Below are 12,921 nucleotides of genomic sequence, written 5' to 3' on the forward strand. Positions count from 1 at the left end.
CCTGCTCTGGATTGGCCAGAAAGGAGGGGCCTCACTCTACATTAACAGTAAATAAATAGAATATGAAAAAGTTAGGAAAGGCGAAAAGGATTTCTAAACAAATCAAAGCTTTAATAAGTTGGCAAAGGAGTGAGAACTAAGGCAATCTTGAACACTTTAACAAGCTGGAAACATGGGAAGGAAAAAATAAGCTATTAATGAGGAAATAAATTTTGGTTAAAAACATGTTTTATTCTTCATTTGGGCCAATTTGGAAAGCTCTCTTTGGATCTTAGCTATATTGAGGACAAATGTGTACATCCTTCCATTCAGAGCCTATTAAGAATAAAAACTATAAATTATGCACATCTATCTTCCAGTGTGAAATCAGAAAAGGATTTAAAAACATGGACACCCATATGGACCCTGTGCAATAAGAATAGAGCCACATGTCATGAAGGATAAAGTGATATTCCATTTATACTTCCAAACTTAAAACAAAATGAAACATTGAGGTTTTCTCCCTGGAAACTTACTACACAGAACTTGGATACAGAAAGTCCAAATTCAGAGTATAAATAAAAAAATTTTCCATAAAGAAAAAAAAATTCCAGTAAATTATTTGCTTTGCATAGGATAAATGGGGCTACATGAATCAATGAGAAGTGATTTTTTTTTTTTAAGAATCAGAGACTTTACACAGGGTGCCAGTATCAGAATTTGATAGATTACAATGACTACCATTGCTACAGGTGTTCCTGTAGCAAGCCAAGGGCATTCAGATTCCAAGGATTTTTTTTAAAGATTTTATTTATTTATTCATGAGAGACACACAGAGAGGCAGAGACATAGGCAGAGGGAAAAGCAGGCTCCATGCAGGGAGCCCCATGCAGGACTTGATCTAGGGACTCCAGGATCACACCCTGAGCTGAAGGCAGATGCTCAACCACTGAGCCACCCAGGTGCCCCAAGATTCCAAGGATTTTTTAAGAAGGTAGTCATGAAAGAAAAACTCCCGATATTAATCTTCCAGTTTTTGAGAAGTAAGCATTCCCTGTAGCTAATATTCGTTATTCTAACTGCCTTTGTTGAAATTCTAAAAACAAAATAAAACAAAAAAGCACACACACGCACGCACACAAACACACAACACCCAACCCACCATCATGTAGGGGTAGATTTCTCCAAGTCTGCTTCTTGTTACATTGACTTAGAATCCTGGTGGATTTATTTGGGTGTTTAGAAGCTCTGGAACTACTGTGCATGTTACAAACAAGGACTACTACTTTCTCAGATTCTACCAAGATTTTAAATGCCAGCTCTTTATTAACACAACTAAGTAGGAAGAAAGGAGGCACGTGTAAATGAAATCTACAAGTACTCCAACTGTGTTTTTTGTTTTTTTTTTTTTTTCACACAGTACCATTGAATTCTTCCCTTTTAGTCATGTCCTAGGAGTCCCTTATTTCTGTCAAGGGTACCTTGCTTGTCCCACTCATTCAAGTTTGAAAGTTTACAAGCATCTTGATATGCTATTATGGAGTCTTTTAAAAAACTTTTTTCTAAGTATTGATTTTGCCTGTGATAGACCATCTATTTGATGGGAGGAGCAAAGCCAGGGTGTGTGAGCAAAAGGGTGAGTAGCACCTGTGGTCTGAGTAGCTTGGGGCTTCTGATCAATTGCCTTGGTTAATACCCTAGTTTCACCAGATCATCTGTTCCTCTCCTTCTCCCTATTATTTCCTGGTGTTATCAAACTATGACAGTATCTACAATTAGAGTCAGCATCAGATAAATGCTTTCATGGAGGGATAAGTCCAAGTGAAACTGAAGGAAAAATTTGAGGACAGGGAAGAAATCTTATATAAAGCTTGCTCTATGAATTTGCAGGTCACTGAACTTCATGAATTTATCAAGTAAGTTAAGGAACTATTAAAATCAGCTCCATTTTGCTATAAGAGCACCAAATTTCCTTTCTAACTTTCTTTCCCCCTTCTGTCTTTTTAAATTAGAGACTAAAGAAAGAAAATGAAAAGGAATAAGGAAGCAATCCATAAATGTTAATTTTCTCAGCACTGGTGCCCTGGACCAATCCAGTAAAAACTGGAATTATCACAAGAAAGCATGTTCTTTCAAGAGTCCATTTTCCAAACAAAATAAGTTATGGACTTAGTGGTGGGTGATAAAGGAACACTTCAGATTCTTTGAAACATCTCAAGCTTATTTTTCAAAAAAAATTGGTTTTGGCAATATCATCCACATGGCTTTTTCCAATAATTTCTTCCTTCAGAACTATGAACATGTGAAGGAAAATCTAATATTTTTCTTAGTCTAGATTTCCTAATCAAAGTCATATGACAGGTATTCTTGAGAATTTATAAACATTTTTAAAAGTCCTTCTTTTTAACTCAATTTAGATAAATAAGAATAAAACACCACACAAGAGAGATCAAGCCAAAAAGCATATGAAAAAGTGCTCAGTATTGTTAGTACAAGAGAAGTGTGTATTAAAACTCTAACAAGATGTTGCTATGCTAGAATAGCAAAAATGCAAAATGCTCACTGCATGAAATGCTGGTGAGGATGTGCAACAATCAGAACTCTCATATTGCTTGGAATGTGAATTGAAAAGTCAAGCCAAAAAAAAAAAAAAAGTTAAATATACACTTTTTCCTGTGACCCAATTCCACTCCTAGGTATTTATCTAAGGGAAATTAAAAGATATGGTCACAAAGTCTTACACCAAAATAACCCAAAACAAGACACAATTAGGTACCCACTAGCAAGCGAGTAGATAATAAATGCTGGAATATTCTCATAATGGAATACCAGTCAGAAATGAAAAAAAAAAAAAAAAAAAAGGAATGAACTGTTAATACCTGCAAGGTCATGAATGAAACTCAAAAACATGCTGAATGCAAACAAATGGGCACAAAAAACATGTTGTAGGATTCCATTTATGTGTAATTATTCTACAGTGATGGAAATATGGAAATCAAATCAGTGGTTGCTTCTTGAGGAAGGTAATGTCTGGAGGGATGACAATGTTCTATTTCCCAATGGGGCATAGGATACATGATTATGTGCATTTCTCATAACTGATCAAGCTGTGCTTGGTACTGGATTTAAATTATACTTCAACAACACATTTTTTTTTATTTAGAAATAAAAAATTTTCTAAATAAAACTTTTATTTAATCAAACTTTTATAAAAATTTTTTATAAAAATCAAACTTTTATAATTTAAAATTCACTTTGAGTCTTTTAAAAATTAAAAACAAAATTAAATGCTTGGGTGAAGCTTGAGACTTTGGAATGCTTGTCAGATGCAAAGTTTTGAATTTTAAAGATAATGCAGTAAATATTTACAATAAACAACCATTTCATTTCCCAGCTTCAGCATGTAGCACAGTGCCCCGCATATAGACCATGCCAGATATATTTGCTGGGTGGATGAATGGCAATCATTTAAAAAATATATTTTCATATTTTGTCCTGCCAACGAAGATAAGAGCTTCATCTCCAAACCTGTGCTTTTACTCTATCTACATCTTCACCCTGAGTGTATTCCCATGGTTTTCTAAACCAGTGATTCACAAACTTAAGTGGGCATCAGAATCTTCCAGAGAGCTTTTAAAATACAGATTAATGAGCCCCACTTCAGAGTTTTCTGATTCAGTAGACCTGGAGGGGGCCTTAAGAAATGAACCCCACTGATTTCGATGCCACTTGGTTTGGGGCCACACTTTGAGAACTACTGCTTCTAGCACTTCAACTGTTAAATCAAAGATCATCCCTTTTCAACCAAAGGCCAACATTTCCTACTTTTAACCATCTTTCCTAACTGCCTTGGGCCTCATCCTCTGAGCTTTTTAGCATATGTGCTGCCTAAGCAAGCATACATCCTCTGAGCTTTTATTATTCTTTTCACGGATACTCCCAGGTTGCCATTTGGCTCATTCTCTTTTGTACTTTATTCTTTGGGAAGGAAAAAAAAAAAAACACTTATAGGTGTTTTCTATTCAGGTAGATAGAATACCTCTCAAGGGTAGGGACCCTCACTTCATATCTTCATTCCTCCCACACCCAGAACAGGCTGTCTGGCTAATGGGTGACTGCTTTGTGCTGATGCCCCTATTTAGACATTCTTCCAAAGCATGTACAGATACTATTAAAGCAAGAGTAAATTTTCAGGTAGAAAAATATCTTCTGTTAGGGTGAATTACCTGTCATTGGGACAGTGACTCGGCAATGTCCAGTCATGGTGTGGGTTAATGAGGAAACCCCAGGACAGGAATACAGAGCTTGGTGTCAGAGTGCCAACCACCAGCTGGAGAGGTTTGCGAGAGCGTGCTTTACCTACGGAGGTAACATCCAGGTTAATTCTGGTAACACTTAGTATACTTTTATGATTGGGGGAAAGTGTGTAAAAATGACGAGAAGATGACGAAGAGCGTGAAAGCATAAAATTCCTTTTCTTCTCGTAGAGTACACAAATATAACCAATTTTTTGCCCATGAATTTAAGCATAAACCAAAATATCATTTGAGATTTACTTGCTTGTGTATATGTGTATACATATGCATACATTATGTGGGTAATGTATGCATATAAACTATATGCAATCATACCTAGGTCTTGTTTTCTTATGGGTTAGGAATGAATATGAAAATTGTGGCTATAACCAGTGAAATAAATAATGCAAATGCCTTTACTCACTTCATTTCTTTTATGAATACAATAAAAGCATGTTGGTTTCCCTTCTCCTAGGACTGAATTAGTGTGAAAGAACATCAAAGATGAGAAAAGAAGGCTTAACATCTGGCTTGTGAGTTGTATTATTTTTTTAAAACCAATTTAGAAGCATAAAATCCCTCGTCATACTATTAAGTTTTTTTTTTTTTTTGCAATGAGTGTCTACATGGAAAATGTATACACTTTTTTTTTTTCACATTCTTAATAATGCTGGAACAGTAGGGATGATATAAGAAGCACAGTTGTTCTGATGGATTTGGGTAATGCCAAGTGATGGTGATAAATAAACAAACAAACAAACAAACCACTCCAGATTCTTTTCTACTATATGGAGGGGCAGGTATTTGCATTTTCAAAGATATTCAAAACTTCAGGAATGGCAGACAGTGATAAAGAGCAATGAAGACCTTTTCCACAGAAACCAACATTGGTTCATTTAAAAATGTGTAGATGACATAAAAATGCAAGAAGATATCTAATAAAACTACACAGGACAGAAAAATTCTTTTTATTTCCATTGGATTTCCTCTTTCACTTCATGAGACCATGCCTGTTATTTTCTATAGGAAGAACTTGTGTTATTTTGATCTAATGCAGTAGGAACTAACAGGTTAGTGAAAGTTATCTGAACCAAATGCCCTTTAAAATTGTGCCATCCTTGCTGCTTCTATTAGATTTAAGTTTTGGAAGTTGTTATTCTGGTGAAAAACCTTCTCAGCCAAGGATTTATAGTGGTGGCTAACTGTTCCATGGTAACATAGCTGAATTTTTAAAAAGATATTTGAAACAATTATCAAGGATAGCTATTTTTTTGGTGGCAAACATGCTTTTATGCTCCTTCATAAAACTTTCCAACCCCACCTGTAATACCATCTTGTAGGATTGTGATTCCAAGAGCCCAAGTCTAACTCCCAAAGAGGGTAGATTAGAATCTCGTGAGGGTAAGGGGTTTATGTAGTTTGAAAATTCCCTCCAGGGATTCTAATATTTCTTTCTTTACCCCTGAGTTGGTTTTTACTGGTGTAATACTCCTATCTCATTTTACAAATGCAAAACAAGGCCCAGAGAAGTTTCAAGGGTATCCAGGGTCATACCAAGGGCAAGAACAAGAATCAAACTTTCATCTTCTGAATTGTAATTTAGTTTTCTTTTCTTTCTTTCCTTCTTTCTTTCCTTCTTTCTTTCCTTCTTTCTTTCCTTCTTTCTTTCCTTCTTTCTTTCCTTCTTTCTTTCCTTCTTTCTTTCTTTCTACTATATCATTGGCATGGCTCACAATGTGTGAAGATTATGCCATTTGGAGACAAAAGATACACTTTCCTTTCTCTAAGGGAACCTAAGGCCTACATGACCATAAAATAATTATTTCACTAAGTTTGGACCTTAATATAAAAATGATTAAAAATTATGTGGTGGGTGCAAATATAAAATGAATTGAAGTTAATGCATTAGTCATTGAGTCATTCTCAAACGCAGATTACAAAAAAATTATATCCGTTGCCTGAAAGGAAAGGTAGGGTATTATATCCTGAGCATGATGAAACAATTTCCTGAGCTGGTCATCACAAAGGGAAAAATAATTTCAAGACCAGTATCATAGAAGTACCAAATGAAGTTATAAAGTGTAACTAAAGTGTAATCACTCTTTTAACATCCTTTACACATTTTTATACATTTGTATTAAGAAATAGCTTGATAAATATGAAGCAGAATCACATGGATCCTACTAATGCCTCTTAACTTTATCAAATATTTTGAAATAAAGTCTTGAAAATGATGACTATCATTGTAAGTTATAAGGAGTCACTGAAATTTCCCTCATGCTTTGGGATAACTTAAGAGGCCAGGGAAAGGAATTTTTATTTTTCAAAATGCTTGACTGTTCACTGCTTCTCTAAAAGAAGTGAAAACCAACAGAAGGAGGGGGAGGGGACCATGGCAACAGATTTCTGGTCATTGGCTTGGCTGATGCATCCAGAAGTCAATACACAGCTGCAAAGGGCCTCAGTGTATTTAAAGATCTGTATGCTCCCTCAACCCATTTTATCCCTTTAGAAAGATAGAACAAAAGAGATCCTTTTTTGGTTGACATCTAGTGTACTACAAAGGATAAACGTGATTAGGAAATATTAAGAACAGTTCGTATTAGAAAAAGAAAAACAAAACATTTTTATCGACTAATTATGGTTAGGGAGATGTGACATTGGACGGTAAAAGCATATTCCTAGCTTCTATGGGTTCTTACAGCCACGGGCTGGTTATTTGATCTGAGAAGAAATTTTCGTAGTGAAACTGGAACAATGTAAGATTTTAATCTTTCTTTAGTCATGCAGAAAGTGTTTCTACTCATTTATTCGCATGTTCTTTACTCTCCTGTTTCAAGTCTTCCTCTCCCTGGGAGTTTCAGCCTTGCACTGCTGTTTTAGGAAAGCAGTCCTTGCTCTACTGTTGGGCTACATACAAGAGTCCAAAGGGAGAGATGAGGAGGAAAGTGGAACCCAAGTTCCAACCCATTTATCATGCATATAAAGGAGTTATGCTTTTGAAATGTAAATAGTCTCCTTCAACCAAAGTTAGATATCAGATTTTGCCCTTAAGGTCTGGAAAGCCTAAGTGCAGGCCTGAGTTCACACACTATAAAGAAGAGCTAGGCTACCAGGGGCTAACTCTAAGCGAGCACTTATTATGGGCCAGGCCCTGTCCTAAGGCCACACATGCATGAACTCCTTGAAACTTCACAATGACCCTCTCAAGCAGTCTCTACAACCAGATCATAAAAGTTGCAAGTGGGGTTATTTGTTGACATGGGGCCAGCTATGGTACATATTCTAATCCACGTTCCTAAGTTATCCCCAAGGTACTTGGTCTCCAAGGATAGAAATAAAAAGGCATGGTTGAAAGTTAATAAAATCTGAAAAATGAACAAAATATACCTGAGCAGGACTTCTTTTGACTTGGAGGAGGAGCGGGTCGCACCACAATCAGATATTTAGGCTCCGCATCTGGAAATAATAACATTATTTATCAGTAAAATTCTCTGAGAAGGAGCAACATTCTCAACAGCACATGCACGTCCCAACTCCACGTTCTCCAGCTTTAGTCATTGCAACCACAGCACCAGTGGATAAGAGGATCCAGGAACTGGGAAAGTTATAGACTTCCTGAGAAGGTTCCAGTCCACTAAGCTTTTAAAATGAAATTTAAAGCCAGATTTTCAAGACCAAATGGACAGGAGTTGGGGGAGAGGTCTTGAAACTTGCTAGACACAGATACTGTACCACATTTTCATCAATTCTCTCTGCAAAGAGATTTTTTAAAAATCAGATTATTCTGTTTTGTTATCCTCTTCACAGGGGGTCTGCTTGATACTTCAGAATCAGGGAAGGAAAATATGACACTTGAGACACAACAGGATCTCATCTGCTGTAGGATCTGAAACTGCTCACTTCCAAGGCCATGTGAGTATTCGTAATGTTCTATTTATTTTATCCTATTTGCATAATTTCTCAGCCTGGTATCATATTCAACCAATCATTTTGTGAGCAATGTTTCAACAAAGTTACAATTTTATGTTGGGATACTTTTCGCGTACAGTATATCAATGGAAAATAAATTAAAAGAGAATTGCTTTTAAAAATATTTAGGTTTTAGGGATGTGTGGGTGGTACAGTTGGTTAAGCATCCAACTCCTGGTTTCAGAACTCAGGAATCGTGAGATCAAGCCCTGCAGTCCTGGGTCAAGCTCTGTGCTCAGTGTGGAGTCTGCCTGAGATTCTCTCCCTCTCCCTCCCACTTGTGCACATGCGCATACTCTCTATAAAAATAATTAAAATCTTTAAAAAAAATTAGGTTCTAAATAAAATGATGTTTAAACAATCAGTATGCACTAAATCAGGAGCTAATAATTATCAAATAACCTTTTTCTGAATTGATATTTCCAAGATGGTTGACTTAAATATACATAAATAAGCCAAATGCACATTGGGCGTAATAAATAGCTTTTCATAGGCATTTCTACTGGACTGATAGATGATTATCTATAATAGTTCTTCAGTAACTCTGGATCCTGAAATTCACTCTACACCCGAATTCCATCTGGATGCTGCCGTCAACAAGAGGTCTCCCCAGTCGTCTCAGACAGAACGGATCTTTGTTTTGTTTTCATTCTGGGTTTAAAGGTCTCCCCTCTGAGTTTGAAGCAGAGGGCTTCTCTGCCCGAGGCTTTACAGAACTGACCTCAATCTCAGAGACAACCTGGCAATTTAGTCACTCTTAATGACCTGATTCTTTGTCTTTTTCTGGACACCTCACACAGCCTTCTTTGCTATAACCTGCTTCAGTGATTATACTGCATAAGGTAAACCAGGTAACCTCTTGAACTGACCTCAGAGCTTTACCTGCTTATTGATAACAATTGCCTCATGACCACAACACAGATAAAGGAGCATTCACTGTATTTCAGAGTCTCGTGTTTGAAACCCTGTCTTGCTTAGTGGAGCTTATACAAGGAATGCTTCACCTAAATCACGGTCCCTAGTAGGAGTATAATACATTTCTTGATATTTATTTGGGATATAAAGCAATGGAAGTATTAGGAAACTACCTATATTCAGTACTTTCTATGTGTACTTATTAAGCACTTTACATTTGTGACTTAATTACTCCTCATGGCAATCCTACTCGACACATACTATTATCACTACAATTTGTAGAGGAGGTCCCTGAGGCAGGGTCAGCTCTATGGGCATGCAACATGCACAGGGCCCCATGTCCAGAAGGGGGTCAGGCTTGGTTTAATATGCCCTGCTGTCACCATCTTGAAATCCATAATAGTTTTCTCTCTGAATCTGTGTTTTGTAAGGGCAGTCTGAAGGGACAATATAGCATGTGTGCCATGTGTGCGAGCAGAGGAGCCGGGAACAATATGCTCGCCTGCAGTTTCTTCCATTCACACACCAATTGAAATGCCCTATCAGCACAGTATTCCAAGGGACCCACAACACATGGGAGTTCAGCAAGACTCAAAGGTCAAACAAGGCAAGCATACTGCATCTCTGGCTAAGAGAGCATGGAGGGGACTCATGAGGACATGCTATTCAACCAAACCAAAACTTGCTTCGAGGCAGAAGGCAATGGCATTCTAGCAAATGACCAAGCAATCTTGGTCCTTTCTTATTCGTGTTAGTTCTCCATATTTGCAACCACTGATACGGGAAAGGATGACCTAGAAGAAAAGGGGAAACTGGAACGATCCCTAATGCCCGTACTTCTCATTTCTACATCACTTGTAAGTGAGCCAAAGGAAGAGTTATAGAATATCCACGTATCAGAAAGTGAAGGAAAAAAAAGATGGGTTAGTTTGGGGCATTTCCACTCTTCTGCTAAGGATGAAATACACACATCAACTACAAAGTACAAATTGTGTGATTTGTGATTCTGCTGAAGAGTTAAAGGCCCGTATTTACATTTAAAACTAGCATTGCACAATCTAAACAGCAAAATTCATGTTAATTTAAAATTTGTTTAATGACATTAAATAATAAAATAATGCCACCACAAGTTGAGAAACTGGGAAGAAAGGAAAAATTTTATACTTTAGGAGCTTTAATGACAATTTTCTCCTGCTTTTTGAAACAAGGGCCTTGCATTTATTTTGAACTTGGCTGTGCAAATTACATGTTATCTTAATCTTATCCCCAAAATGCCATCTTAATACATCTCTGGGATGCACCTGTAGAAAACAAAGCTACATCTCTATTTTTCTTAAGTTATTCTCACTGTGGCAGCGTGTCTTAGGCCTAGCTTTTCATTTTCCTCCTTGATGCACATTAATTCAATTATGCCACAGTGGTTTAAAAAAAAAGGCCTGAAATACTAGAAAAATAACATATGCAGAAGCCAATGATAGTGCCATGATCCAAGACATATGGTTATATGAGCAATTTAAAAGTAATTTTTGTTATGACCAGTCATTTTGCATAAAGCCTAGGCTGTAACAGCCAATTACAAATTGGAACAGATTTCAGAAACTGGGTGCAGATACGCTGCCTCTCACCACTCATTAAAAACTTCCAACATTCATGTATTTCAGCAGTCTTTGCACTCAATTTGGAACACAGACATGGAAAAATAAAACAACTAAAAAACAAAATTTCTACTTCATTTCTGTACTATGCTATTCTTTGCGGATTTGCAGCAGCCTGGAAATATGTACAATTGTAGCTTGATCAGCAATTCTGGCAACATAAGCCAAAATCTACTACTTTTTTTATTCAGAAAATGTATATAATTGTCAACTTAAGCAAATTTGCATAGAATGTAGTTACTTTAACCAACTTTCCATTCCTAGTCAATAAGCCTATACCATGTTCTAGACTAATTACATGGAGTTTGCTTTAGAGTTTAAAAGCCCTGAGGTGAAGGATCCAGACAGCTTACTGTTTAAGGAAACCTACTGTTGAAATCCTTTATAACGTACTAGATTTTTTGCAAATGCAAATAATCCTCCCCTATTTGCTATGTTCTATAAATCCCAATTCTCACATTCTTATTAGAGGACATCCACATTGCAAGCCACACTGCTTAAAAATGAAGTCATAATGAGGTTTATTTCTGCCATGCAAGCTTCCATAAAGTAAACATTTAATAAGCCAGGATGATCCTACAGGAAATTATCTAAGGGGCTTGAACAAAAATAACTTGCCCTGCCATCTTTTTAAGAATTTGGGTTCATGTCACTCCAAATCTCTAGACATAAAGGTATGGACTCTAGAGCCTGCTTGCCAGTTGCTTATACAAGGTGAGTGAGTGCTTAATATATGTGCACCTGTTTCCTCACCTGCAAAATAGGCGGGGGGGCGGGGAATCCTAGGACCCGGCTGCACAGGGGTCTTAGTAGTAATGCCTAACACATAGAAGGTGCTAATTTAGTGAGAGCTATCACAAGGACAATAATGATGGTTTCTTGAAAGCAGATATTTGTCTTTAAGTCCTTTGGCCCTAAGGACTTAGAAAAAAAGGAAAGTGTTCAAACCTGCCTCCTTTTTAAAGACAATCACCACAGACTCCAAAATGCAAAAATTTCATAAAAATAAAATTATACACCATTCCAAGATTCTCTGTCCTGCCCAAACTAAAATCCCACTCTTCTGAGCTCCTTTCCAATAAGGTCTTGATATGGGGGCTTCCTTTGTGTTCATGTCCGTGTCATCCAATTCTATCAAATGTTTTGCTAAAGTGGTTTAGCTTAGAACCCCCCTCTCCTCCATATTTGATCACGCTTGACCTCAAATGAGGATCCTCATCCTCCACCATCCCCTCAACACCCTTGGCCTGGCTTCAGCAAGAATCCTGTCAGGTTAGTTTAACCAGATTCCCCTGGCCCTTACCCTCATGTTTCTTCTTAGTAATTTCCCATCCACACATTCCCACCATGCTCCTTGGCTATAAATTCCCACTTCTCCTTGTTATGTTCAAAGTGAAGCTCAATCTGTCTCTCACACTGTAAGATCCCATTGTCGTCGTCCCTACACCTATTGCAATAACCCTTCCTCCCTTTTTTTTTTTTTAAGATTTATTTATTCATGAGAGAAATGGGGTGGGGGGGTAGGCAGAGACACAGGCAGAGGGAAAAGCAGGCTCCATGCAGGGAGCCTGATGTGGGACTTGATCCCGGTCTCCAGGATCATGCCCTGGGCTGAAGCTGGCACTAGACCGCTGAGCCACCCGGGCTACCCCCTCCCTCCCTCCCTTAAATAAAATCTTGCCAACCATCTTTAACAAATGCCACTGAGCTTTTTCTTCTCACTACTCACATCAATGCAAAACATCCTAGGAAACATTGGTACGCAGAATGTGACGACACATAATACAATAACATATAATGGCCAAGTGTAGTTTATTCCAGAAATGGATTAAAAAATAGAAGCCTATTTCAACAGATTAAAAGTCATTTGACCAAATTCAACACTAATTCTTAATTAACAAAATAGATCTTAAGACATCTGTCCCAACTTTCTGTAAAGCACCCTACACATACATTCCTGTTGAGTATCTCTCAGAACTAGGGTCTTGGGGCAGGGAGGGGCGGGGCTGTAAATGGACTAGAGCCCCAGGCTCTTGTGCAGAAGTTGGATGAGCTTCCAAATGAACTCTACCAGCCCTTCAGAGTTTGTAAGACTGGGTGGGTAG

At 37.5% G+C, this 12,921-nt stretch overlaps 1 protein-coding gene across 50 annotated transcripts in view; it reads right to left on the bottom strand.

The window, feature by feature from the left end:
- ABI3BP (ABI family member 3 binding protein) overlaps window positions 1–12,921 on the bottom strand; it is a 223,318-nt gene that overhangs the window by 140,518 nt on the left and 69,879 nt on the right. For all 50 annotated transcript variants that reach the window (XM_072722113.1, XM_072722100.1, XM_072721947.1 and 47 more), the window contains exons 3-4: window positions 7,665–7,733; window positions 4,206–4,338 (exon numbers count right to left, since the gene is read on the bottom strand). In XM_072722113.1, coding sequence (XP_072578214.1) covers window positions 4,206–4,338; window positions 7,665–7,733 — 202 coding nt within the window. The remainder of the gene's footprint in view (window positions 1–4,205; window positions 4,339–7,664; window positions 7,734–12,921) is intronic.

This window comes from Vulpes vulpes, chromosome 1, assembly GCF_048418805.1.
Source record: "Vulpes vulpes isolate BD-2025 chromosome 1, VulVul3, whole genome shotgun sequence".
In the NCBI taxonomy this organism is placed as follows: Eukaryota; Metazoa; Chordata; class Mammalia; order Carnivora; family Canidae; genus Vulpes; species Vulpes vulpes.